Source organism: Sebastes fasciatus, chromosome 15 (assembly GCF_043250625.1).
Source record: "Sebastes fasciatus isolate fSebFas1 chromosome 15, fSebFas1.pri, whole genome shotgun sequence".
NCBI classification, from domain to species: domain Eukaryota; kingdom Metazoa; phylum Chordata; class Actinopteri; order Perciformes; family Sebastidae; genus Sebastes; species Sebastes fasciatus.
The window spans coordinates 19,570,699-19,596,762 of record NC_133809.1 but is presented as its reverse complement, the minus strand read 5'-3'; the positions used below and the strand labels follow the sequence as shown (position 1 = coordinate 19,596,762).

At 43.0% G+C, this 26,064-nt stretch overlaps 1 protein-coding gene across 6 annotated transcripts in view; it reads right to left on the bottom strand.

Annotated features, from left to right (window-relative positions):
- The window catches only part of LOC141783830 (formin), a 57,436-nt gene extending 34,395 nt beyond the window's left edge, over positions 1 to 23,041 (bottom strand). For 2 of the 6 annotated variants that reach the window (XM_074661374.1, XM_074661378.1), the window contains exons 1-7: positions 22,883 to 23,041; positions 20,009 to 21,624; positions 13,477 to 13,646; positions 8,320 to 8,440; positions 6,167 to 6,228; positions 2,906 to 3,672; positions 211 to 352 (exon numbers count right to left, since the gene is read on the bottom strand). In XM_074661374.1, coding sequence (XP_074517475.1) covers positions 211 to 352; positions 2,906 to 3,672; positions 6,167 to 6,228; positions 8,320 to 8,440; positions 13,477 to 13,646; positions 20,009 to 21,536 — 2,790 coding nt within the window. In that variant the 5' untranslated portion in view covers positions 21,537 to 21,624; positions 22,883 to 23,041. Of the gene's footprint in view, positions 1 to 210; positions 353 to 2,905; positions 3,673 to 6,166; positions 6,229 to 8,319; positions 8,441 to 9,010; positions 11,400 to 13,476; positions 13,647 to 20,008; positions 21,625 to 22,314; positions 22,799 to 22,882 lie in introns of those variants that run through there. The other 4 variants (XM_074661379.1, XM_074661375.1, XM_074661373.1 and 1 more) reach the window with 4 other exon arrangements.
- Positions 23,042 to 26,064: the final 3,023 nt, after the last annotated feature.

The window sequence follows — 26,064 nt, the reverse complement described above, 5'->3', positions numbered from 1 at the left end:
CCGCTTAAATCTCTGAAAGACAGAATAGCGGCCGGACTGTTAAGAGGTTAATAGTTTATATAATAAAAGACCGATACTTGACGTCCGTGTATCGCTACGACATTTCCACGCAAAATATCGCGATACTATGCTGTATCGATTTATTCCCCCACCCCTACTGAGAAGATATAATCCAAACTGAGGAGGAGTGAGTGGAGCAACAGAATGTACCTTCTTAGCTTTGGCTTTCTTCTCAAAGGTGTCCGACAGCGGCTTCTTCTTGGGCTGCAGCGTGGCCTTGGAGAAAAGATCCTCAAACTCGTTAGCGTTGACAATGTTGGGCTCCTCCAGAGAACCCCACAGTGTGTTGTTGCTGGAAAAGAGAAGTGAAGATTTTCATTTGTGATTCATTTGATGCTGTTTTAAACTTAAATCTGTGCATTAAGACTGAGCCACACAATGACAGCGTCTCACAGCAGGGCAGGCCAGAAACATCGAGGTCACTTTCCTCGAGCTAAACAAATCGTGTGTTCTATTTGTGGATTAGATGTTTATTCAACTTGCCCGCTGGTTTTCATTTTCCATTTCGCCGTCCCACAAAAACTTGGCAGGAGTCGCCGCAATCTCGACTTTAAAAAGCACTGTTTATGAGCTAGGTGATAAAAATAACTAAAGTTTAAGACAAGCTTGTTTCTGTAATAAAGGACCATTTCCAGCAAACGGACGAGGACACGGGAGGCGATGTTGTGTTACAGAAGTTGCTGAGTAACATGGAAAAAACAAACAGAGGCAGAAATAGGGAACAAGAGGTGTCTGAAGTCAAGAGGATGTTCAGGATTTAAGCGCTCTGTTGCTGTTACCATCACATCTGTCTCTGCTTTCCTTCCCTGAGTCTATTAATAAAACAAGAGACGCAGTAAACGGCTTGCTAACGAATAAACTTATTCAAAAGAAAGGAATGATGCCATCATGCCTCACTACTGGTTTCCTATTGTCTTCTCACACGTCACAGGTCATCGTTTAATGACATCTCATCTGTGAGACTGGCAGGTCAATCCGCCCGAGTCGAGGCCCATCTACAGCGAGAAAGAGAACCTCGGACACAGCACACTAACACAAGCGCTGGCAGACTTATCGCAGCATAAATACCAGAACAATCAACCGCACTGCCAGTGACTCAATTAGGGTCGAGTAAGTCCAATTGTTTCTGCATGCAGTTGGCGGTGGTGGGAGTATTCATCTGAGGCAGCCAAGAGGTTTTTCTGCTGAAGGCATAATGATACTGTCCCAAAATCCGCCTTTGATTTTACACTCTTTTCTGAGAGACTGAGGAAAATAAGACCAATGAACAGCCTTCGACTGTGCAGGAAATTAGCTCGGAAAAGAAAACAGCATCCAAACCCCAAGGAATATTTCCATGCTGGACAACTTTTTTCTAATTGACTGGATTACGGCTATAAATGTGCTTTACTTTATGCAGCTTCCCAAGAAAGTTTGCCCCGCGCGCTGCCAACCGTACTTTACATTTAGACACCTGGCATCCTTTCACTGTTCCCCCCCCCCCCCTCATAACTCAGAAGCTCACACCATTAACAGAGATCACACAGCTGATCCAGCTACAGTTAAACATCTGACCCATTTAATGCCCCTTAACTTGGCCCTTTACGGTTAAATTTATAGCTGACATGAAGCTGCTGTAGTGTAGTCAGTGAGTCCGTTTCAGTCAGTTTCCCGCACTAATCCAACCATGGAAATACAAGGCCATAAAGCTGGAACCCTGGCACTCAGAGGCAACAACCACAGCCACTGTAGTAAATGGGCTGGATAATCCACTTACAATTACAGAGTATCTCAATGAGGCAAGCAGAAGAGAGAGTGAACCAACTGTATCTTTGATGACTCTCTGAATAGGAGTGTTCAGGGCTAAACTAAAACCCCATTACACCAGGGCCAGTGAAGTCCAGAGCACCATTAGACTTTCTAAACCTCACTTTGATGACATTCTGCAATAATCACTAATGAAAATCAAGTTATTCAATCGATTATTACGGTAATAAATAATAAATACAAACGTGAACTGAGGCTTTTCTGGGCTTCCTGCAGCTTTGGGTTTAGAGATACAACAATTAATCGATTAGTTGTCAACTATATATTAATCACCAACTATTTTCACTCATCACTCACAAGACATTTGAGATGTCATCTTGTGCTTTGGGAAACCCTGATCAAGATTTTTCATGTTTTTCTGACATTTTATAGACCAAACAACTAATCGATTAATCGAGAAAATAATTGACAGATTAATGACAACAAGCCCTACTGGGGTTTAAATTAGTTAAATTATTTTTTTGTGTGCTATTCTAACTATTTTTGCATAATCACTGCAATGTAAAGAATTTAAAAAAGGATAATTCCAGTTCGTCACTATTTGAGTCTTAGTTTTGTAGAATTTGGCCATCATTTCTATAAATTATAACAACATGGTATTCACCAGAGTAATTCTTGATGTCTGGGAACGCAGCAACATCTCTGCATTGAAGTCCAGTGGGGCAAGAAATGAGTGGTCAGACGATTAGAGAGGTTGTAATAGTTACACCAGATTATCTAAACTACTTGATTTGTTGGTAAAAATTAAAGTGAGCACTGCCAAAATGTAATAATCCCTCATTGCGCAGGAAAATTGTGTGCATAAAATTATGGTAAGCACAGCAGGTCAAAGTCGAACCAGGAAGTAAGCCTGTAAACTGATATACATGTTTACAACCGACAGTTTGGGGAGCAATTTTACACTTATCCTTTAATTTCTCATTAACTTGCTGAGTATAATGTTATTATTACAAACTGAAATGATGGCCAGAACTCTGAAAATAAGACCCATGTTGTAATCAACCACATTATGAGTGAATTTAAACAATGTTCCACGTACTTATTGTCCTGTATCTGTATCCTGGTCCAGTACAGAGGCTTCATGGGACAGGCCGGCTCCATGGCAAGTTTCCGTGGGGCCTTCTCCACCTTCTGGGCGAAACTGAAGCCCCCCATAGGGGGAGGAGGTGGCGGGCCACCGCCTGGAGGAGGTGGAGGAGGAGGTGGACCAGCTCCAGGTAGGCCAGGAGGGGGAGGGGGAGGTGGTGGGGGTGGCGGACCACCTCCAGGGAGTGGAGGCGCTGGAGGTGGAGGGGGTGCTGGCGGTATTCCAGTGCTGCCTGGCAAAGGGGGAGGAGGAGGAGGAGGAGGAGGTGGTGGTGGTCCTAAGAGGCCTGGTGGGAGAGGGGGAGGAGGTGGCGGGGGTGGGGGTGGTGGTCCTAAGAGGCCTGGTGGGAGAGGGGGAGCAGGTGGCGGGGGTGGGGGTGGTCCAGAGGGCCCTGGGGCTGTTTCAGCTTTTAGATTTAGTCCGATGGAGTCCAAGTTGAGTTTTTTCGGCACGTTCTGGTTGGGGCTCAGAGCTATCCCGCTATCGTCGCCCTCGGAGGTCTTGATGAAGGTCTCCCTGTCCGTCTGGATGCTCACGGTGCGGAAGGTCTTGGGTGTCAGGTCATCTGCAGTGGACACGGCAACGTCGTGGACCTCGCCCCGCTCTTGACCTGTATTATATCCCTTGTCTCTTTGCATCTTAGCAATGACTCCCTCCATGTGTGACATCGAGACGGCATGCTCACCTCGCAGTTGAAAGGTTTGAAGCTCAAAGTCAGACTGTGAGGAACAAGAGCAGGATGCCAGGCACAAAACAAATGCAGAATATCAGAAACTTCCGTCACTTCCCATCATATAATATAATATAATAAGATCATATTAGGTGACTGACAATACGTTTCCTTGAATGAACTTGGATTTAAGGCGTAGACATGTACGTGACTCCTGGTTGAAAAATAACAACATTATTTTTTTCCAGCATTGTTTTCAATTTCATGCCCATTAAATTTTCCCATTTAAATCGGAGAGATTAATATCTGACAGCGACAATCTGGTCCAGCTTTCATTTGACATTTATAACAATGAAAACAATCCCACCAAAGCAAAGTATTGATTTGATACAGAAAGGAAATTGTTTTGCAATAAATCTCACACATGTTCCTTATTAGCTGGTGTCAGTTTAGAAATAGCATTAAGCACGTTCCCTCCCTCTCTTGTGGGCCGACTGCGGTGCGTGTTCCTCAGTGTCAGCATCAGTCCTTTAAAAAGGGTCGACGTCAAATTAAAGGCTTTAAGCAGACAGGCTGAGAAACCAACTCTGAGGTCAGACTCCTCAAGGAAACAGCCCATAAAGCAAATGATCAGTGGTACAAATTATGTAACACGGCCACAACTATGTTCCTTTAGTTTTCCGAGGGAACACAATTAGTTTGACTCTTGATTTAGTTGACAGACGAAAGAAAAACACCTGTGAAAAACTGCTACACACTATTTTATGTCTTACTTATGCATTTTTTTAAATATAAATTTCATTAGCACGGTTGGAAGGAGCTTGAGATTTTCATCGACGACTGCTTCTGTAATTGTTGTGCATTTGATAACAAATAACTTGAAACTTGTTCCTGTAACCTTCTGATAAATGAAACAGACACCTTTGAAATGAGCAATCGTATTGGAGACCATCCCAGAAATCTGTGTGTTTGGAAGACATTTGGAAGACATATTATACATAACACATGCAATTCTGGTCTCTTTTAGATTTTTTTTTAAATTGAAACAGTGCAGTTTTAAATTAACATGTTATGTAAGATTTTGGCTCTATTTATATATTTTATTTCACTGAATGACTAATGAACTTCAGTTTCACTTTTTGTATAAAACTGCAAAAAGTCACATTTGGACATAAAAGTCACAGATTAGGACATTAAGCCATTGTGAAAAAATGGTTTGATAATGCAAAGGTTTTATGTTTTTAATGGTTTACTCACTAATTGTTGAACTTAATGCTCACAACATTTAACAGGGATTTGAGTCGAATAGAATTTTTTTTTTTTCATTCTAACCTATTTATACTGTTTCTCTGGAAATGTAAATATACAAAATAAACTTAAAAACTTAACCTAACTCAATGGACAGGTTGACTAACAATTTACATTCAAAAGACATTTTATACACAATACTGGGCAACTTCAAAACTTGTGACGTCAAAGCTTCTACTGCTGTAAGTAAATGCTCAGCACCAGTCCGGCTGCTGCACTTAAGTATTTCGTGCTTACTTAGTGCCATCTTGTGTTCAGGAGAGTCAACTGCCACACTATGTCAGACTAGATATTTCAACATATTTAAGTTATAAGTGCCTTATACATTTAGCTAAATGTCTCACACACATTAATTATTGTCACAAATCTATTGCTAAATTTTATTTCACAAATGTTAGTTTGTGTCTGTTTAAAAGGACTATTTGTAACTTTCAGAAATGCTTCTTAACAGCGACACCTGTGGCCGTGAAATCAACGAAAGTCAGCGTCGGGCTCGCGCTTGCTCGCTCTAAATATACCTGAACGAGCATCGCTCAAAACAGTGAGGTTACACACGTCAGCTAAAAGCACAATATCACTCTATATTTCAGCTGCTTGGCAGTAATGTTAGCTGACCAGACGAAGGTCTCTCCATGAACATGATTTAGATCTGATCCTAGTGTTGGCTTTTCCTGCCTAAGTGCAGGCTGATGCAGCGGGGCTCTGCAGCATGTCTCCTCTTGCTCTCTCCGCCCGCAGCCGGAGAGAGCAGAGGAGACACCGGCACCCGGTCGGTAACGAGAGGGTCTCTGAAGAGCTCCGTCACTTCACAAGACACGGGAAAGCTCTGTTGGTCTGGAGGAACTGCAGAATTTATTTCTGCACAAACGTCCCATGTGCATTCACTAGATATTCTCAGAGCTAAACTCTTCTGCAGTGTGTAGTGAGCGCGCGTTCACGTCTAGAGGCGGAGCGAGACAGCGAGGACGCGCGCGCATTCTGAGTGAAGGAGAGCATGCAGCGGAGACGAGGCTCCAGCCACACGCAAGCGCGCATATGCGAACGCGCATGTGTGGCGACCCGCTACATTTATGCGCGTACAAAGTTACAAATAGTCCCTTTAATATTTGTCAGAATTTCCTCACTCAACTTTCTTTAACTAGTGTGCCCTCACAGAGATTCCTGGGATAGTTTTCTCCACTGTGTAATATTTTTTTTCAGTCAGCGTGTTATTCACATGTCTTATGATAACTTACATGCATCCTCTCCAGATCTTCCTTGCACTCTCTCTTCAGCTGCAGGAGGGCAGCCTGGTGCTCTGAAAGGAGGCAGACCAACAACACTTGTATGACTGACGACACAATCAAACTCATTCTGCTGACAGTTTTGATTTATTATAAATATACACTGGAGTGTATACTCAGTTCACGGCTCACAGTTGGTTCTTTATTCTTTATAGATTGAGAAAACAAGGTTAGAGTTATGTTTTCTTGAGCTAAGATTGGTTTGGTAAATCATTATCAAGCTAATATGCAAGACAAGAGACATATCAACAAGATGTACTGGTGGTTAGTAGTGAGATTCTAAAGAAGGGTGGGTCACTTTCAATAAAGGAAAGGGCCATATCTATAACCCAACCAACCGGTTTTAAACTATACAGCTGGCTCAAATGAAAGCCTAAACAAAATAATGTGTCAGGCCAAAACACTTGAAGAATGCTGATGTGTTGGTTCTGATAAGATGACGGCATCACCCACAACATAATTCACCCAACGTCCATGATGGTACGGTAGTATTTGGAAAACATGTTCCCTACCCTATCCTGTGTGACTTGGTATCCTTCACTACCAAGTTATATAGTACATCGCCTTCATTACAATGTTTGTCACCTGCTGTCAAGCAATTTATTTGAGGACTAGACTGTTGAGTCTTTATCCCTATTTACAATTAAAGTGGAAGTAGGCAGTATGTTTTTGGCATCATTGGGCAAAAATTCCATAATAACCTTTCAGCATATTGTAATTCAGGTGTTCTGAGAGAAAACTAGACTTCTGCACCAATCACAGGTTATGTCATTGAGAGAGTGTTCCTATTGGCTGTGCTCCGGTCATGTGACCTGAACTTGGCATTCCTTCAACAGATTTTACAATGGCGGCTGCGTCACAAACTTTCTAATTTTACAGCTAAACCGTGCACTACAAGATGATTCTGAAAACATTTGAGGTGAGAAATAGACATTAATGTAACGTAATATTGATTAATATTTGATCAGCGCTGCCTAGTTTGACCGTTTGACCGTAGTTCGCTCTCATAAACAGCAGACCTCAGATCAGATCTGACTGCTTGATTTCCTCCGGTCTGTGAAATCTTGCAGATGCCATTAGGAGCACCGGAGGACAAAGAGGCACATGATTTTTTTCAGGTTACCTGTTTCATGTACTACTGTCACGATATAACGACCATTAATATAAAAATAACTTTTTAAAATTATATTTGCTCCAATCTCGCCTACATCAGCTTTAAGACTAAAATCAAGATCACATGAGGAAGATGGGACTGATTCACTAGCATAGACTATGCATAGACCCACACATAAGCTATTTGCTGTCATGAATAGCATTGTACTGTAGCGTGTAAGTGTTTGAAAGAAATGCTTATGATGATATGAATGTGTTGGTTTATCTATATGGCTCACTTGGACTTTTGCTCTGATTCTGAAGTTCCACACACTCTTCTCTTATACAAGAGCAAAGCTCCATCGCGGCGCTCCAATCACCAGAATAATCCACACTTGCTAGTCTTAATCTATTCTCTGGGATGACGCTGCACCACGCAGAACATCCAACAGCTGTTTCACTGCTGCTACTATAATGCAATGTACACAAAACAACTTCACTGTACCCAGAACATGAAAGTAAATTGTAATTCAATCAGCCCATTGACAGCCGTGTGTGTTTTTAACCTACAGTATCTGTGTGTCATTACACCTTTAGAGTACAAGAGGGGCCAAACATGGCGTGCTGCCCAGAGTGTGTACTCGATTTCATTAAATGTTTTAACCTCTAACGCCCACACACGCAATCCTGTGGTGCCACGAAACAGCGACCACACAAACAGCAGCATTAAAGGTGCAGACACAGCCTCGCTGTGTTCTTAAATGGATTTAAAGGATGTATTACATGATTTGTCTCAGAGTTTTAGAGCAAAGTGTGAGTGCTTAAAAGTTGTGATAGTGGTGGCTCTACTTTTGTTTCTGTGTTCACAATAGAGATCCATTCACAGCGTTATCCACAAAGCCAAACAGGTGAGACGTGTGTCAGTGTAAGCTGGTGATACTCGGTCAGCATTCCTGGTCTTAAGATGTAAAGACAGACAACATGGTTTAAAGCGACAAGCGTGCGGTTCTTACCTGCCTCGGTGTATTTGAGCCCCACCTTCTCTTCCTCATCTTTAGGTTTGGGCGGGGGCCACACAGCCTGGAGCCGCCCTGGGGTCCGGTCTTCGCTGTCTGTAGGAGACGTGAGCTCCGTCTGCAGGGAGAAAAAACATGCAAAAACATCAGCGTGGACCGTGGCATTGCAATGATACAGCATTTCATATCTCATCATTTCCCCCTATCATTGTACAAACCACATGTGCAACTTAAATTTCCAATAAATAAAGACAGATGAGATTTAAAGGTACAGGGTGTAGGATTTGGTGGCATCTAAAAGTGTGGTTTCAGATGCAACCAACTGAGTACCCCTCCGAGTCCTTACTGTAATGACACTACTTTAGGAGCAATGGAAGTCAGACGGCGGCTGGCAGTACCACGGTTTTGCACTCATGTCAGAGAACTATGGTGGCCTTCGGGTAACGTAAAAACAGTGTTTGTCCGTTCTGGGCTACTGTAGAAACATGGCTGAGCAACATGGCGGACTCCGTGAAGAGGACCCGCTTCCTATGTAGATATGAAGGGCTCATTCTAAGCTAAAGAAAACACAATTCTTAATTTCAGGTGATTATACACTAATGAAAACATCGTTATGAATATTACCATTTCTGCTAACAGATGCCCCGAAATGTTACACTGGCCCTTTAAAATAATTGTGATTTCATACATTAGCCTCTGTGGTGCCGTTGGTTTCCTTGACAGGGGTTTTGGAGACTCTCTCAAAAATAGACCTCAGATTTTCCTTGTCATTCTTGATTTTCTTCTTCACCGCCTCCAGATCCACTTCCTCCGTTCTGTCCTTTTTGACAGTTTTGGGGCCAAAGATGCTCCTGAAGGTTTCATAGGCCAGGTCTGTGGTTTTCTTTATCTCCGTTGGGGATGTGGCGGTTTCTGGGTCTGGAACTTTCTCTCCCGCAACCTCCTCTCCATTCTCAGACTCTTTTCTGCTGCGTTCAGGATCCGGCCCGACGTCTGACTTTTTGGTCTCATCTTGGTCGTCTAGGTTGAGCAGCTGACTGAGGTTTCCCATTACGGCGCTTTTAGTTTCCGAAACGGGTTTAGGATCTGCATGTTTTTTAGTTGGAGTGGCTGCCTTCTGCTCGGGGAAGAGCTTGGCTTTGTTCACCGTCTTCTTTAGGCTGAGCAGGGCCAGGTCAGCATCCTTCTCACTCTGCTTGATCTCCGACACCGTCTCCCTGTCCTCCCCCACCGCTCCTTTCTTCAGCACCCGCAACCCGCTGAAGAGAGCCGGCATCTGGAAGGAAGGGGGCGAAGAGAGCGCCGTGCCCCGTGATGGAGATGAGGTGGAGGAGGAGGGTGCAGTGGATGAAGATGGAGGTGTTCCTGGTGTCTTTGGAGCAGTTGTGCGCTGCGAGGCTGGACTGGTTCTCGGCTGGATGACACCTGGGGACTTTTCAGGACTAGATGACAGCGACGTGGGTTTTTTAACCTTTGTCGGTTGATTTGTGATAACAGCAGAGTCTGACTGTCCCTCTGGACTGGAGGATGATTGCATTGAAACTTCAGAAGTCTTAGAGCTGGAGGGAACAGAGGAGGACACCTGGATGGAGGGAGGTTCCTCAGCCCCCTCCTTAGCCTTTTGCTCATGTGTGTCCTCCTTCTGAATACTATCCAAGTCTTCCTTTAGAGAAGAGGCCGTGGCAGCATTATGATCTGAGGCCTCCAAAGCCAGATGTCCGCCCTCATCTGTTCCAACATTGTCTTTACTGTTGTCTCCAGCACCAGATGTTTCTACATCCAAAGACTTGGTGGTGCTGGTGGTGCTCTTCTTGGGACTGCTGCCATCTCCTTTTTTGGAAACTGAAGAGACCAGAGCTGTCTTAGAGTTAGTCCTGCCGAGGAACCTGTCTGAATATAGAATAGCTTCTATGCGGGATCGCTCCGTAAATTTGTTTGTCTTGACCGCAGGCGCTTTGTACTCCGCCTTACTGGCATATTTGAGCTTATTTCCATCACCATGCTCCAATTTATTATCATCCTTCTCAGGTAGGGTAGGCTCCTCGGTCTTGGCAAGCTTCTCCGACAGACTAGTGCTGCTTTGGTCCGCCTCCTCATCCTCCTCATTGTCACTGTACGTTTCCACCTTAGTGACCTTGACCAGGCCGAGGTCAACCGAGGCTCCCGCTGCTGTTTTATCTTGGATGTCAGACTCCTTGCAGGTTTCCAGTGAGGAAACAATCACATTGTTCTCACTCTTAGTAGTTTGACCGCCTTCAGGAAGAGGATTCTCATCCGGCAGCCCCTTGAAAGACGTCAGCACGGCGGACTTTGTGTCTGAAGAGGAAGGTCTCTCTCGGCCGAATAAACTGCTGAAGACACTCAAAAGGGAACTAGTGGGATACTTCCCTGGTCCAGCTGAGCTATTACTCGCACTGTCCATTTTTGCTCAAAGTGTCACACCAACTGAGAGCAAAGAGATGCAATGCGAAAAACAGGTAGCGGCAAAAAGTGTCCATCGAAAATGTCCCCACCTCCAGTTATCCAAGCTGCTCCTATTCCACCTCTACCTACCGCTGGCTGGGGACAAAAAGGTCTTTGTATGGACGAATCTCCCCCAGCTCCTCTTACCACTATCCTGGATTCCTGTTTAGTGAAACGCAAACAGGTTCCACGTAGTAGTACTTTCATAGTATCACATCATATCTACTACTGACTGTATGTCGTCAGCAGTACAGTTCAGCCTCCCTCTGTGCGAGCAAGATTCCCATGACGCTGCAAGTGAAGTCAAGCTGTTCAGTGGCTGGAAGCATGTAATCTCCCTGGGAGAGCAGAGTTCACCTGCCTTTCACAAAAGCATTCCCAACTGCTCCGACAAGTTGAGCGGTATAGTATCCATAAAGTTGACGGTTATCCTTCTCTATGTGCTGGTAAACATACTGGAGTCCATGACTAGGCTTGTTTGTGTCTCTCAGTTTACAGGAAATCCCTGTGTGCTGCTGTGTGGGAAACAAAAATGTGTCTCACTGGTCTACCCAGTCTGAGGACGCCTCCCTTCAGGTTCCTCCCTTCCTGGGAGGGGACCTGAACAGCCCGGCACCGCAGGTGTCTGATTACCTCTGCTCACTCCTGTGAAATGGCTGCCGAGGTAACAGAGAGGTAAACACAGAGTGGGAGTCGGTCTGTGGTCAAGGGGAGAGCTGCTCAGGTCCATTAGACCCAGCATTGCACCATTAAGCGCTGAGCTACTGTGATACAGGGCTTAGTGGTGCTGATTAGTCAGCCTGGCCTTAGCAACATGCTAAGAGGCTAATGTGTGATTAGCAGCTCATGAACAAGCACAAAGAACAGTTTTAAAGAAACATACATAGAGACATATTGATTCACTTACCATACGCAAACTTAGTTTTGAAGACAGTATTTCTCTCCAGAAAAAAGTTTTTAAAAGTTTGCAAGCTAACGTTAGCTTAAGTTTACAAGCTAACAACATGCAATACAGTGTGTCTGTTTGGGAAAACAGCGTATCCTTGATTTGACTTGCTCTAGCTAACCTTTGATGCATTTTTAAATCAATGTCTCAAGACAGTGGTTAGGTAAACACAGCATTCTTCCAACTGTGGTTGCCCTTAGCAACCAAAGGTCATCCTCTGTGACTGCATTCCTTCAGAATGCCTGATGGAGCACTGAGCTGGATGAAAGGGCACACCTCTACAGGCCTGCTTCTCAAATGTTGTCTCCCCCGACACAAGACCAATGACTGATAATTAAATAGGACGCTATAAGAAACAAAACTGGAAGACAAATAGGAGAAATTGACATTTTTCCAAGATTCAAAATGGTGAAATGGACGTAATGAACCCAGCAACAGAACTGCATGAATGTAAATACTATTATAAGTATTTCCAAAACAAGTATTTCTTTGTCACTGTTTTAATTCCACATCTGAAATGTCTTGCCAATAAAAACCCAAGTGAAAAAAAATAATCATAATTGCATTTTTCCTAGGATTGGGGTTTATTTTTTTCCCCTCATCTGAAGAAAGCCACCAATAGAATGGGGGCTACTGTGGTCGAGGAATTAAGTTACGTAAGAGCATAGGTGTTTCATACACACATAGTAAATCCCCCCCCCCAGTGGTTGTACTAGAAAGAGGTACCATTGATTGATGATGTGAACACAGATCTGAGCTCAAAATAGAGGTGAAATTTATTTACAAGTTGCAAATCATGCAAACACAGAGTCTAACACACATAATCAGATTGTGTCATTCTCACAACCCTCTATTTGTGTGTTCAGCTGGTAAGACACTGAGAACACATCATGCACAATAGAGATTTGTGTCTTTCTAAGGATATGAAAATAGAGGACGGTGACAATGACGTGTGTGAGACGTCTGTCACTTTCACAACAATACAGAGGGTCTAATTCTGTTCAGCATGGCCTTTGTTCTGGTATCTTAGCTGATCATGCTCACAGGGTTACAGTTATTGTGTCTTGGGGAAAACAATTTGTGGCTTGCGCTGATACACTACCCACCTAAAAACCACACCCAGGTGATCTGCCTCATCTGCCACAGGAATGAATGTCTTTGCCACACAGCATGAAGGAATGTGGAAAGACTTGGAAATAGTTTTTCATTCTATCACGTCATCATTGATAGATTTAGTTTGATTGATAGTTTGGCAGTTCTTTAGTCACACTATTAGCATAATTAACACCTGCAAACACACAACACATTGTTTGCTGCAGGCTTTTTTTTTTAGGAGACACACACACTGTACACAACACAGTAGGATTACATCACTCACATGCTATGTGGCAAGCAAAATACCCTGTGTTGCAACTTCTCTTCTACTCAAAAACAAAAAGAAATCAAGCTAATTACTCCTAATAAGGTTAAAAAAAAGTGTTACAAGAGAAGGAGAAAGTCTTTGTTCTGAATGAAAGAGGTTTGAGTGGAGTGATCTCAGTCAGTTTTGGCTTAAGACCCCGGCCTACAAGATTAGAATCCATGACCTGCTAATCCATTTCTAAGAATTCATGATCAGGTGGTTAAATGCCCGAGTGGAGAGAAATCCACGAGGGGGGATAAAAAAAAAAAGAGTGCTATGGTACACTGATCTGAGTGTGATAATACACGTTACAGCTGTGTTTGTGCTGCTTAAGGGCCCTCACCGTGCAATCCAGCTTGGGACAGTAGTAGGGCGTGTCCCCGAGGATGTCGTCCTCGGGCGGCGTGATGCGTAGGAAGTCGAGGTGATCGGGGCGTGGAACGCGGGAAAGGGGCTCCTGAGGGTCGTCGCCATCCAGCATCCAGATGTCATCCTGACGCAAGAGGGAATCATCTAAACAAACACACCACCACCACCACAGGGTAATTAGCACTCCATGTTGTGCAAGGAAGCATTAGCATGGGAAAACAGCATAACAGGTGTGATCATGTGTGACAGGGCTAAACGAGCAGCATGGGTAATAAAAGTGGAACCAGTAAGAAAGCAGGCATCAGAATCTTTTAGCATCAAGCCAAGAGAGACCACTGTTTCGCTGCAGGCTTGAGGGCGCACGGCTATTTTTATCTGCACTTAGCCGTACCCGTTCCCATCGTCAACGCCAGCAGAAAATCACACTGATCCAATAAGGAAAAATGGCTGCAGAGCGCTGGCCTCAAAAGCAGATACCACTATTGATTTGCATTCAAGACAGTGCATTGTACCAGAACCATGGCGCTGCTCAGCGCTACCAATGTACTATAATAAGGTCAGATGTGTTAAGTTGTCCAAAGGCCCTGAAGGAGTGAAAAGATAGGAGTTTAGATTGAGAAAGACTGCCCTCTCCTGACCATGAGTGCACTGTAATGATGAAGACTGCGAGAACAGAGTAAAAGTACATCCCCTCCCTCCCTCTGTACTGTTTATGATGCAGTATGCTGGGGAGGGTTGGATTCATTCTGTGCATTTCAGAGCAGCTGGCCTTTAATATTTACTGCTCAGCGACACACTGCAGACTCAGCATCAATCTGCAGAACCTCCTTCGTGCGCTACACTATGCCCCGAACAAGTCACATGGTATTAACTTCAGAAACCAGGCTAGTGCCTCACACAGGAGGCAGTCGAGTCGCACAAGCTGAAATGCAATTTCAAATTCATCTCACGTGTAAGTAATATGATACATCATGATGAATGCATTCACTGTCTAAAGAGAGTCGGTCATACAAGAAAAAGGGGGGAAAGTGCAAGTCGGGAGATATAAGGCAGGGACAGTGAGGTGAAAGAATAAGGAGGAAGAAGAGGAGGTGGAGTGAGAGGGGGGGAGGGTAAAGATCTTGAAGCTTGTTGACCTCAATTTCCTCCAGCTGTAAGACAACACTTTGACCTGTTTGGGCTGAATTATGAGGCGTAAACTGAGGAAAAGTACATAACTTCCTGTTCGATAAGCTGCTAACATATCCCATAACCTCCCTTTGTAATGGGTATCCTTGAAGAGGACATACAGTATTACTGTATCCCTGCCCAGCAGCCACTTCTAAAGTCCCCTTGTATAGCTCCACAGAGTCTGAGTCTCAGCCAAATTCAGTTATGAGCCCACACACACAAAACTAACTGGGTGGGGTCTTCATTAAAAAATGGAAGCATTGAAATTCAGCTTCAGTACTCTACCACACTCGGTCATTATGAGACAGCAGCAATGCCTGCAGTGAGTCCCTCCAGTTATCTAGGACTTGGACAGCAGGGGGAGAAAGGATTAGATTAATAACTTTTCATTATGATAATGCTGCGCTGCATGCTCCCGCAGTGGGAACTGCTGACTGTAAGTTGGGACGCTTCCAAATGCAGAGATAAGCCCAGACCGGGCCAAGGAAAGAGACTAGTGATCAGAAACAGCTCTCTAAAAAATTCAAACTGAACTACTAAATATATGAAATAGTCAAACAATGAACACCTATTGATTTATGATTGCTATGTTCATTCATTTCATGACTCCCATTTATGGCTAAACAGTCTTGATCTTGCACATGTGTGCCTATGCTTCCCCAGACTGACAGCCACTTAATTAAATAAGTGCACGGTGGCCCACACTGCCCCCATCTGGACAGGGAGGGGAAAAGTTTCTCCCTGTAGTCAAACACACTGCAGTGAAGCTCTGATCTGTATGCTAGTAATGAGACGTAGTGAAGTAAGTAATGCAATGTAATGGCAGTAAATAGATACGTTGAAGGAACTCTTAGATGCATTAGGTAATGAAGACACTGCACTCTTACATGTACACACACACACAGACAGAGGTTAAGTTATCTGGCCCTTGGGAAAACTGCGTTATTACCGTTTAATCCCCCCCCTGCTGCTCTAAAAGCTGAGACTGAATTACATTGTCCATAGCTGAGGGGGCACAGGGTGCAGATGGGATTGTGTTTGTCATACAGTCTGAGTCTATATACACATAATACACTGCCCTTTAGCAGAGTTAACAGTGTACTTCAATAGAGACTTTCATACAGGTGGTTCCTTAGAGCAAGCCTGCAGGTGTTGACAGTGAATATCACTGTGTGTGAGTGAGCAGCTGTCAGACAGCAATGGATGTTTCTGTGCTACTGTAAGCATTATGATTTTTAACAATAAAGTATGTATGTTTTTGGCACGGCTCAGAGGCCGTCTAATGTCTGATCCTGACAGGTGGGCGTTGTCGGCGCTGATTAATCCACCTTTCGCTGTGTCAGCTGGTCATCACTCATCCAGTGGTCAGAGAACGCTGTGTGGTGAATGTATTGAACACAACTACGCAGACATGAAATCACTTAAAGCAAAGCTATTCTTCAAATATGAGCAGGAATGATCACGAGTGAATTTTTGATGTCAATACAATACTTACTGTAGGCCAGAAAAAGCATAAATATCTATATGCATGTCTATAAATACATTCACAAAATCGAACTATAGTCTATCTCCTCTCACAGTACAGGCTGTCATTCTTATTACAGGCACTCAAACAGCTTTAGTCTGCTCTATTTTATCCACTAAAAATCCATAACCTCATCATTCAAAGGAAAAGAACTGGGCCATGTGGCATGCTGAGTGCATCTGGCAGCCTCCAACCCCCCCCCCTCCTCCATCACTTTTAGCCTAGAAGAAGGATCATAGACTTTTATATAAATCACTAAAAAAGCAGGATTTATAAATCACCCCGTTTCTTTTGCACCTGTCACGGACGTTTTTCCACGCTGGCTTGTCGGGCCGTGTGCGACTGTCAGGCTGGCTGATTGACTGACTGGTTTGGCTTGCAGTGATAAGATCCATGCACTGTAAAGGTAGCATGACACAGACTCAGAGTCATCATTACTCAGTTGAAATGCAGTTCTGGAGGCTGATGGGATATACGGAGCTGAGGAAGAGGGAAGAGTGCTTTCATTGGGCCTGGCGGGCCAACGACTGGGAGACAGAAAATTTGGTTAAGTTCACTCCAGTCCACTGGTTAGTGCATGCTTAAAATAGTGGGACACTGAGGATAGAAGCCTTTTAAAGCTGCTCATACTGAAACGCATGAGATGGAACGTAGCTAACATTTGACAAAGAGGTCAAGCAGTCATTTATTAAAGTAAACAAGTTATGCGTTATATGAGAAGGACCTTTGTGCCCTGTTTCCCTGCATGCAGTATGCAGCTCAGAGCAACAGACTGAGAGAGACACTCTATTTTAGCCTGTTTATGCAGAATCCACTTCATTATCTGGATGAAGCTGACCCTTGTCTTCACCGGGTGGAACAATGTTGCATGGCAGGGCAATTTGTGTTGAATGACAGCTAGCAGGGAGAGTGGGGTGATCTACTCTTCTTGCTCTGCAGTCTGCACTGATCAGTTTCATATGACCTTGCAGGAACGTATCGGGTAATCTGATTATGGTGTTGCCCGCCTGCCATATGTCGGACAATAAAATAAGTAGGGAATGAAGGGAGGGGGGATAAATAGAGAGAGAAACAGAGACACTAATGGCTGATTGGACTGAAAAGTGATGTTATAATAGCAGCTATAATCAATATTTTAAAATGACAGTGGATCAGAGTGATGTGAAAATGTTGCTTTTAGTGAAGAACCCACAGATAGCAGCCGCTGCCCTTACTCAGCTCTAGAGAGCATTATAGTGTCTCTTAGCTTATTGTTTTGGTTTTCTGGCCCACAACTTTACTGTTTTGGTTTAGTCTCACCGCTCTCATCATCATTTTCAGCCGCAGGCCAACGTAAAAGCTCTAAAAAACCCATTGTTCTATAAACCCATTACACTACCTGCTCAGCACCAAATAGCAAAGTTAGTGGCTTGCTGGTGAACATAGAGGAGCATTTAGCTGCTTAAAAGTCAAACAGTTCCATCAGGAACTGGTGAGGACCAAAACAGAGCTAAAAGGAAAGTGAATATTGCAATAACAAGGTTGCATTCCACTTAAAAGGTGATAATATGTCAGTGTATTTGCAGCTTGTTTCCGCTGTCCCCAATTAGGGCTGGGCAACATATTGATATTAAATCGATATCGTGATATGAATCTAGATATCGTCTTCAATTTTGGATATTGTAATAACGCATAAGTGTCTTTTCCTGGTTTTAAAGGCTGTATGACAACAAAGTGATGTTATTTTTTGAACTTACCAGACTGTTCAAGCTGTTCTATTATTTGCCCTTACCCACATTACTAATAATAATTTATCAGAAATCTCATTGAAGATCAAGTGAAGATTTTGTGAAAGCATCTATAGTCAACCCTATAATATCGTTGCAATATCAAAAAGAGGTATTTGGTGAAAAAATATTGTGATATTTGATTTTCTCCTTATCATCCAGCCATACCCCCAATCTATTATTGCAGGTTTTAAGTTTCTTGTGTGGCTTTCAAATTAAAAAAAGCACGAGAACAAGCAACACAAATGCTGACGGTCATAAATTATCGTGTAAACACACATGAAACAACCACATCCACGCTTTAGTAAATGCACAGGGTATTCTGTTCCACATGGAGCAAACAAAGAGAATATGTTACTTTAAAATGACCATCCCCGTCTGCATAATCACGCTCATTAATAAGCACTGAGCTTCAATAAGAAAGCGCAGATTAAAGAGCCTGGATCATAATTAGTTCGCCATTTGCAAACCATGATGGGCCGGGGCTTCACACCGACCCACTTAGCCTCTTTCGGCCGGACCCTGTGATGTTCATTTATCTGTGTTAACATCTGAAGTGTATTCAATGATCAAGCGGCATCTACTAAACAGAAAAATCGACAGAAAGGATCCGTTTTAAGATTAAAGGTTTAAGCCTTCACTGAGAAGCATTTGGTTAATATGATGAAGGCAACAATGTGAGTGTGTTTTGCTCTGTCAGAGTCTCATATAGACAGTTTATGGGTTATAATATCATGCAGTTACATCTGATGAGGACTCGGGATATTTGCCCGGGCCCATGCTCAGGAAATAAAACAAACAGTGCTCATATGGTCACTTTTGACATTCACAAGAACACTGAAATTAATATAAAAAGAGGCATGGTCTGATGTGTGTGCATAAATGTTAATGGTGGCATCTGTGTCAGAGACAGTGTCATTTCAATGGGAATTGATCCAAATCATCTCCACATGAGTAAAGCTGGGTTAGCCACCAGTTAGTTTAGCTTGGCTCTCCTCCCTCCGGCTGCTGCTGAGCTGAGCATCGGTTGAGCTGGCGTGCTGGTCTATGATGTAACAACTCAAATACTCATTGCCGCGCAGCTCCTGAGTTAGCGGTAAAACTGTCTACTACACCAACCATTATCCACGGTCTATTAGTAAATTACATAATCAATGGAGGGCCATCTGTTTGCTGCGGCAAATTAAAGCACAGATTGTGTCACACTGACTGAAAGGGATGATTAACTACACTACAGAGGTAGATAATGCAATAATGCTTGTGACTTGCAAACATTCTGGATGTTGTATGAGTATTTAAAACCATTTACTCTGTCATACATGTGCATACAATGGTACAGATTATGGAAAGAGGAAAAGAGTTGTGCAAATAAGGAAACTCTAATCCTTTTCTCTGTAACCCCTGTGTCCCTGATCCTTTTGTCAGTTTCCTGTGAACTGGAGAGGATGTGGGGTTTAAGGGGAGAGACAGCAGATCCCTCAAATTGGCAATGCTTCAGTTAACACGGCGCTCACGAGAACCCTGGTCAGGTCGAACCCCCGTGTCAACTTTGAGCCTTTGATCTGGGACACTCCCACTAATCTCTGCCTTCCCCGGCTGACGGCGGTGCTGAGAGGGTTAAAGTGGATCATCAGCGAGAGTGTTCTCAGGCCCTGTTTGCCCCTTGTACAACTCTGCTGGGTACTTTTTAATTTGTGGTCACACGTCTAAGCCAAGAGGAGAACACGGCAATTAAAAACTAAACAGCACAGGACTAGCAGAGGACATTCTGGAAAGCAATGCTTATTTAATAGAGTAGCAAGGTTATTAGATAACAGCCTGGGTGACAAAGTAAAAGAAAATGTTTGTCAGTTACAATCCTGCAGAGTAATTGCTGACACGCACTTGAATCTCTCTCAAGGCATCTCTTTCTTGTTCTATTCTTTGAAATCCAGCAACAGCAAATGCCACTAAGATGATAAAAGCACTTGTGTCAACTTTTACATCAAGGCAACATGAATCAGTGTGTTCAAAGTAGTAGGAAGCGATGTGATTTCTAATGTCACCTGTTGTTGTGGAGTTGCTGGAGGAGTTCCACTTGCAGCTGCTGGGCCGCCTGCTGAGGTTCAGATCCAGACGGGTGACAGTCCGCTTGTTGCCGTTCTTGTCGATGACCTCGGTGAAGATCTTGGGCTCGTCCGTGTTGCTGGAGCTGTCTCGCTCGTTGTCCACGTCCTTATCTGAGAGCAGAACAATGCGGTGGTTGAGCTGTGGGCTTGCCTGCTTGGAGGACAGAGGGGACAGGATTGGGGACATGCTCTGGAGACTGTTGGAGGCGGGGAAGGATGTGTTGAAGACCACGGCGAGGGATGGTGAAGAAGGGCTCTTTGTGTGGGGTTTGGCGGGGGGGTAAGGTGTGGAGGTGTGGGATAGGGGCAACCGGAGCCCCTCCGAAAGCTTGTTACCTGTCTTTGGTCCTTTCCACTCTCCATACCCTTGCTGGCAGCTGCTAGTCCCAGGATGCAGCCCGGCCCTGTCCTGGCTTGCATGGTTGACATGTTGCACTCTCCCTTCCACATCCTGCACTTTGGCCACCACCCTGACCCCTGTGTTACTCCGGCTGACTTCACCATACAGCTGTTGAGCGGATTTGACCGTTGACACGTTCCCAGATAATGTCTCAACCAAGGAATCAGACCTCTTGACCGGTCGAAGGTTGCTGCCGCTTTCCCGTCGGGTCAGACCCTCCATCAGGCTGCAGAATGACGACTCATAACCCAGCTCACCGTCGTACTCGGAGAAGCAGAAATCACTGTCGGGGTCGAATGTCCGGTTGTCCTCCATGAAGTCCCAACCTTCACGGAAGGGTTCTTCCATGGGCAGGATGGGATTACTGACCGCACTGACATAGGAGCCGGTGACTGGGCTGTCAGTGACATGGCCAGAGGCCGGGGTACCTGGGATCTGCTGCATTACTGAGGCTGAAGATGACGATGCATTTTTGCGAGCAGGATGCTGAGTAGATCCACTCGTAACCTTCTTCCTCATCTTGCTGTGCAGGAAATCCTCGGCGCTGTCGAGCTTCTTGCCTCCCGACTTCTTCAGCTTTTTGCTCTTGGATGCAGCTCTCTTCTGCTCTGGAGACACAGTGAGAGAACAGTTGTTGCTGCTGCTGCTGAGAACCTGACCTCCAAGGTGAACCTCCTGACCCTCCATGTAATCCTGGAGTTTCCCGTCCTGGTTACCCATCCTGACTTTGACGGAGCAATCCCTACACAGCGATAAGAGGTCCGCCAGCAACTGGTGGTGCTCCGCCGCCAGCCAGCAGAGCTCTGCAACTGCCTCCTTTGTTGCCTGCTGGGAGATGAGGAGTTCGCCCGAGGAGCCTGAAGACTGGCCTCTTTGTTCGGACGCCGCGAGATCCTCCTTTCCCCGGTCATGGTCATTACCGGCCCTTCCTGAATGAGGGGCGCGGCTCTTGTATTTGAACCCTGGGGCCCGCCTCTTGGGGAAATACAGGCTGATGGTGCTTAGCTCACGGATGGGTGCATATAGGAGCAGCACGGTGTGGGTGCCCTCCATGATGGGCGCCATGGTAATCACTCAAGCCCCCAGACAGAGGGACTGGGCTTGGACTGCAGGGGAGGTTCTCTGGCTATTCATCACCTGGCCTGTCCAAACACTGTCAGAGAGAAAGTAGCAAACAGCTGAAGACACGTCCAATAACATAATAGATATCCCACCCACCCCCACCCCCCACCCATGACAATACCCAGAGGGCACTCAAAAAAAACAAGTGTACAAAAATAAATAGAAATAAATAGATAAATAAATAAAATAAACATAAATCATGATAAATTGTTAGAGGTCTAGGACAATACACCCTATCATCTAGGGCACTGACATGCATAAAACAAGCACAGGAGAGAAGCCGAATAGTTGAACACAAAGACAAATCAGGGGTCCTTCCCATGTTTCGTTTGAAATATTCCTGGTAAAATACATACACACATATCCTTTATCTATCTATCTATCTATCTATATACACACACATACATACATACATATATACATATATATATATATACATACACACATACATACATCAAACTTTAATCAGCAACTTTAATGCACTCCTGATGCCAGACTGTTTATATTGTTGCATGAGTTCAAGGTTTAGATCAAATATAATCTTTACATTTTCAACATAGTATTTGGATACTAATGCAGAGCTACTTTTGAAGCATACAGTACCAATACAAACTGCTCCTATCCCTATATGGGCCCTCCATATTTCACTGTCAAACCCATTTGTTAATTAAAAGCTAAACAAAAATGCAGCACTGGCACAGTGATCCTATTACACACTCACCTTCCTAACAGTATCTCATCTTCATCCTCCTCTCTGGCCGTTGTTGTATGAGTAGATGAAACATTTCTAAACCGCATTTCATCAACATTTCACAAGCTGCTGCCGCATAAAAACCTTGAGTGTGTCAAACAAGGTGACGACACATGCAGAGAGCCCAGTGCCATGGCTGCAGTTTGATGATGTTTACAAGCAAAACAAACAGGCACACATTTTTTTACTTGTGCTTCAATGGATTCCCTCATCTGGCGACATGTCTGAACTGTTTACATCATAACATAATCCCGTGGGTTACTGTCACCTTGCAACAAAGCCCCTAGTACAGTTGTCAATGTTAAAATGGCAGCATAGTTGCACTATCCTGCGAGTTTAATGCAGCCCACTGCAACTGAAGAAATATCCTATTATAAATTAAAATGTAATGCATAAAACTCCGCATTAGCATCATGTCAAGCTTCACTTCAATGTCATATATATCTAATTGGAGGCTGAAACTATGTTACAGTCAACTGCACCTGCAGCAGGTAAAAAAGCACAGCAGGACTTTTGTAAAATATAAACAGTTACTTACCCGATTCAGTGGCATTGGCAAATGATTCTTCACATCTCTCTCTGTGCTGCAGCCTGCCTGTGCTGCTCACAGCTGCTTCACAGGGCTTGTCTGTCGTGATTGACAGGAGTTTGGTCCAATAGATGAACTCAGCGCCGGCTTGCTGCTCTCTGATTGGTTGCTTAGTGTTTATCCACAGCCCACATATTTGAGCCAGTGCAGCTGCAGCTTGCAGGTAGGCCATGTGATGGTGTTTCAGTCTGTGCATCCTAAAGAGAGGGGGCGAAGGTAATGGCTCAAAATAATTTAATTTAACAAGTCGTAGCAGTTTCCAGTATTTCCCATGCAAACATTAGCATATTGTTGTACAAGCAGAGAGATAAGTGCATGTGAAAGTACCTGCTGTTTTAAAGGCCCGAGGTGGTGCTATTTCCTACGAAACAGAGACATCTAGTGGCCAACATGTGCATTGCTGTTATACCACTACACTGTCTCAATGCATAACAGGATTTTCTTGAATTATATATTAATCTCCGCCTAGAGGACGTTATGTTATCAGTTATATTTGCATTTCAGGGAGCAGGATATACAATACAATATTGTACTGAATTTGTCCTTATTTACATACTGCGGGAATGACATTAGCACCTGCCAACTGCCAAATACAGGGTAAATGTTGGTTGTGGCAGGTAGAAATTACAGGTCACCTGCCACCATGGCAGATATGTTTTCCTTATATCAAGAAATACTATTTAAAAAAAGCAATTCCTACGTTTGAAATAGTCAGGTATTAAAGTTACATGATATATTCCATATTTATACTGTCTGGTACTAATTCAGTGTATACAATTCTAAAGCGTTCTACATACATTTCAGAAGTGGTAGAAAATTGAGTGGCCGGTAGAAATGTTCAGGGACCTGCCACAGTGGTAGGTGAGGAAAAAACTTTATTTCAGACCCTGTATACCACTACACTGTTTCAATTCATAACAGGATTTTTTTGGAATTATATATTAATCTCCGCCTATAGGACGTTATCTTATCAGGCCAGTTATATTTGTGTTTCAGGGAGCAGGATATCTCAAAAAAACTTTTTTTGTGGTGAATAATATTTTATTGAATTTGTCCTTATTTACATACTGTGGCATACTGTCATATTAACCTAGATTTCAGACAGAAAAAAAGGGAAATAGTTTAAGAAAAAAAACATATACATATATTCAAGGACATACAGAGATACACAATTTATTTATACTTCAGAGATTTCAATGAAATGTGGTGGAAAGTTATGCAGGGTTGTGGAATTGCTTTTGTAACCTTAGTTACTGTACATATTATATTTTTGGATTATTTTAATTACTTAAGATTACTATATTCATGTATGTTGTGCGTGTATGTATGTATGTATGTATGTATGTATGTATGTATGTATGCATGCATGTATATATGTATGTATGCATGCCTGCATGTATGTATGTATATATATATAATTGTAATATTGAAATATATAATTGTAAAAATAATATAAATATAAATAAAAATAATTGTAATATATGAATTAATATATAATTCCACATTGTTCCACAATATTATTGTAAAATTAGATTTATTTTTGTGAAGATTTATTTTGTAGATTACCTTCTCAGGTGTATTGAAATAATTTACAAAATTGAACGAATGGTTACTACATACATTTATATATATCTTATTCTGTTCTTTAAATTAGATTGGGATCTACCTAACATGGCACACCTTGCCTGTCATTTTTATTAAAGGTCCCAAATTATGCTCATTTTCAGGTTCATATTTGTATTTTGTGTTTCTACTAGAACATGTTTACATGCTGTAATGTTAAAAAAAAACTTTATTTTCCTCATACTGTCTGCTTGAATATACCTGTATTTACTCTCTATCTGAAAATCTCGGTTTTAGTGCATTTCAACGGAATTGCAACGGAATTGCAACAGAGTTGTGTTGCCTGGCAACAGTTTGGGTCCATATTTATTTCCTGTCAGCTGATGACATTCACATACGCTGCAACAGGAAATAAACTGGGACACATTTAGAATGTTTACGTTTAAAACCGTGTAATGGTCTAAATATTGTATATTTGTGACATCACAAATGTACAGAAATCCTAACGGCTTGTTTCAAATGCACAATTTCTGAATACGAGCTGTGTGTATTTCTCTGTATATTGAGCGCTTCGATACTTTCACAGTATTTATAAAGCACTTAAACCTGCTTTATAATATAAAAAAACATGAAAATCCTACTTTTTACAATATGGGACCTTTAAAGCACTTTAACTATTATTGTATTGCTATATTTACATGTGTAACTATTTCATGTCCCCTTAGCCTAAGAGCCTAATTTCAGTTCCTACCTGTCGTTGTTTAGCGGGCTGCAGGTGTAAGTGTAACAGACTGGAGAACGCTACCAACCCAGAAAGTAGGGTTACACTTTAATAAATTGACTGAAATACTTTAGGTGAATATTACAATGGGTGGTGAAATACGAATGTTATCATTGGCCAGGTTGTTTCAAACGGCTGTTAATTGGGCAATAAAGGCAGGAATGGAGGAGGGTCATTTGTAATCATAAAGGGAGGAAGAACAAACTATTTAACAGTGGATATGATGAGTAAGGGAGCAGGTATTATGTCACAGCCTTGACACTAGAGGGCGGCATCGCATTATGATAAGGGAGTATTTGTATGTGTTTATTTTATTAATTTAGTTGTAGAGATGAGTAGGCTTCATTGTGGCTAGGCTGAGGGTCAACTTTGAATCAACAGGGAGTAACCAAAGACCAGACTGATCACTGTTGTCACTGTATTCAGTCCACAGAAAAAGATAAATGAACTTACGATGCATTCATTAATTTTTTATTGCGGTTTAATCTCATACAATGTTAAATAATTTAATGGCTATTCATCCAATCATAATGTTTTAAATAGTTAAACACATGTTTAATTAAATGTCAGCTTCATGGGCTCTATTCATGAAATGAAGGGAGACTGTTCACTCAGATATCACCCTTTTCTCTCAAATAATGTAGCCTCGTAGCCTATATAAATAATAGGAGTAATAAATGATGGCTACATCATAGCAAACACCTTGTGCAGATTATGTTTTAGGGCAAAAGAAATGTCATTTTGTAGGCTAATTATATTGTAGATTTGTGTTTGATATTGGAGGATG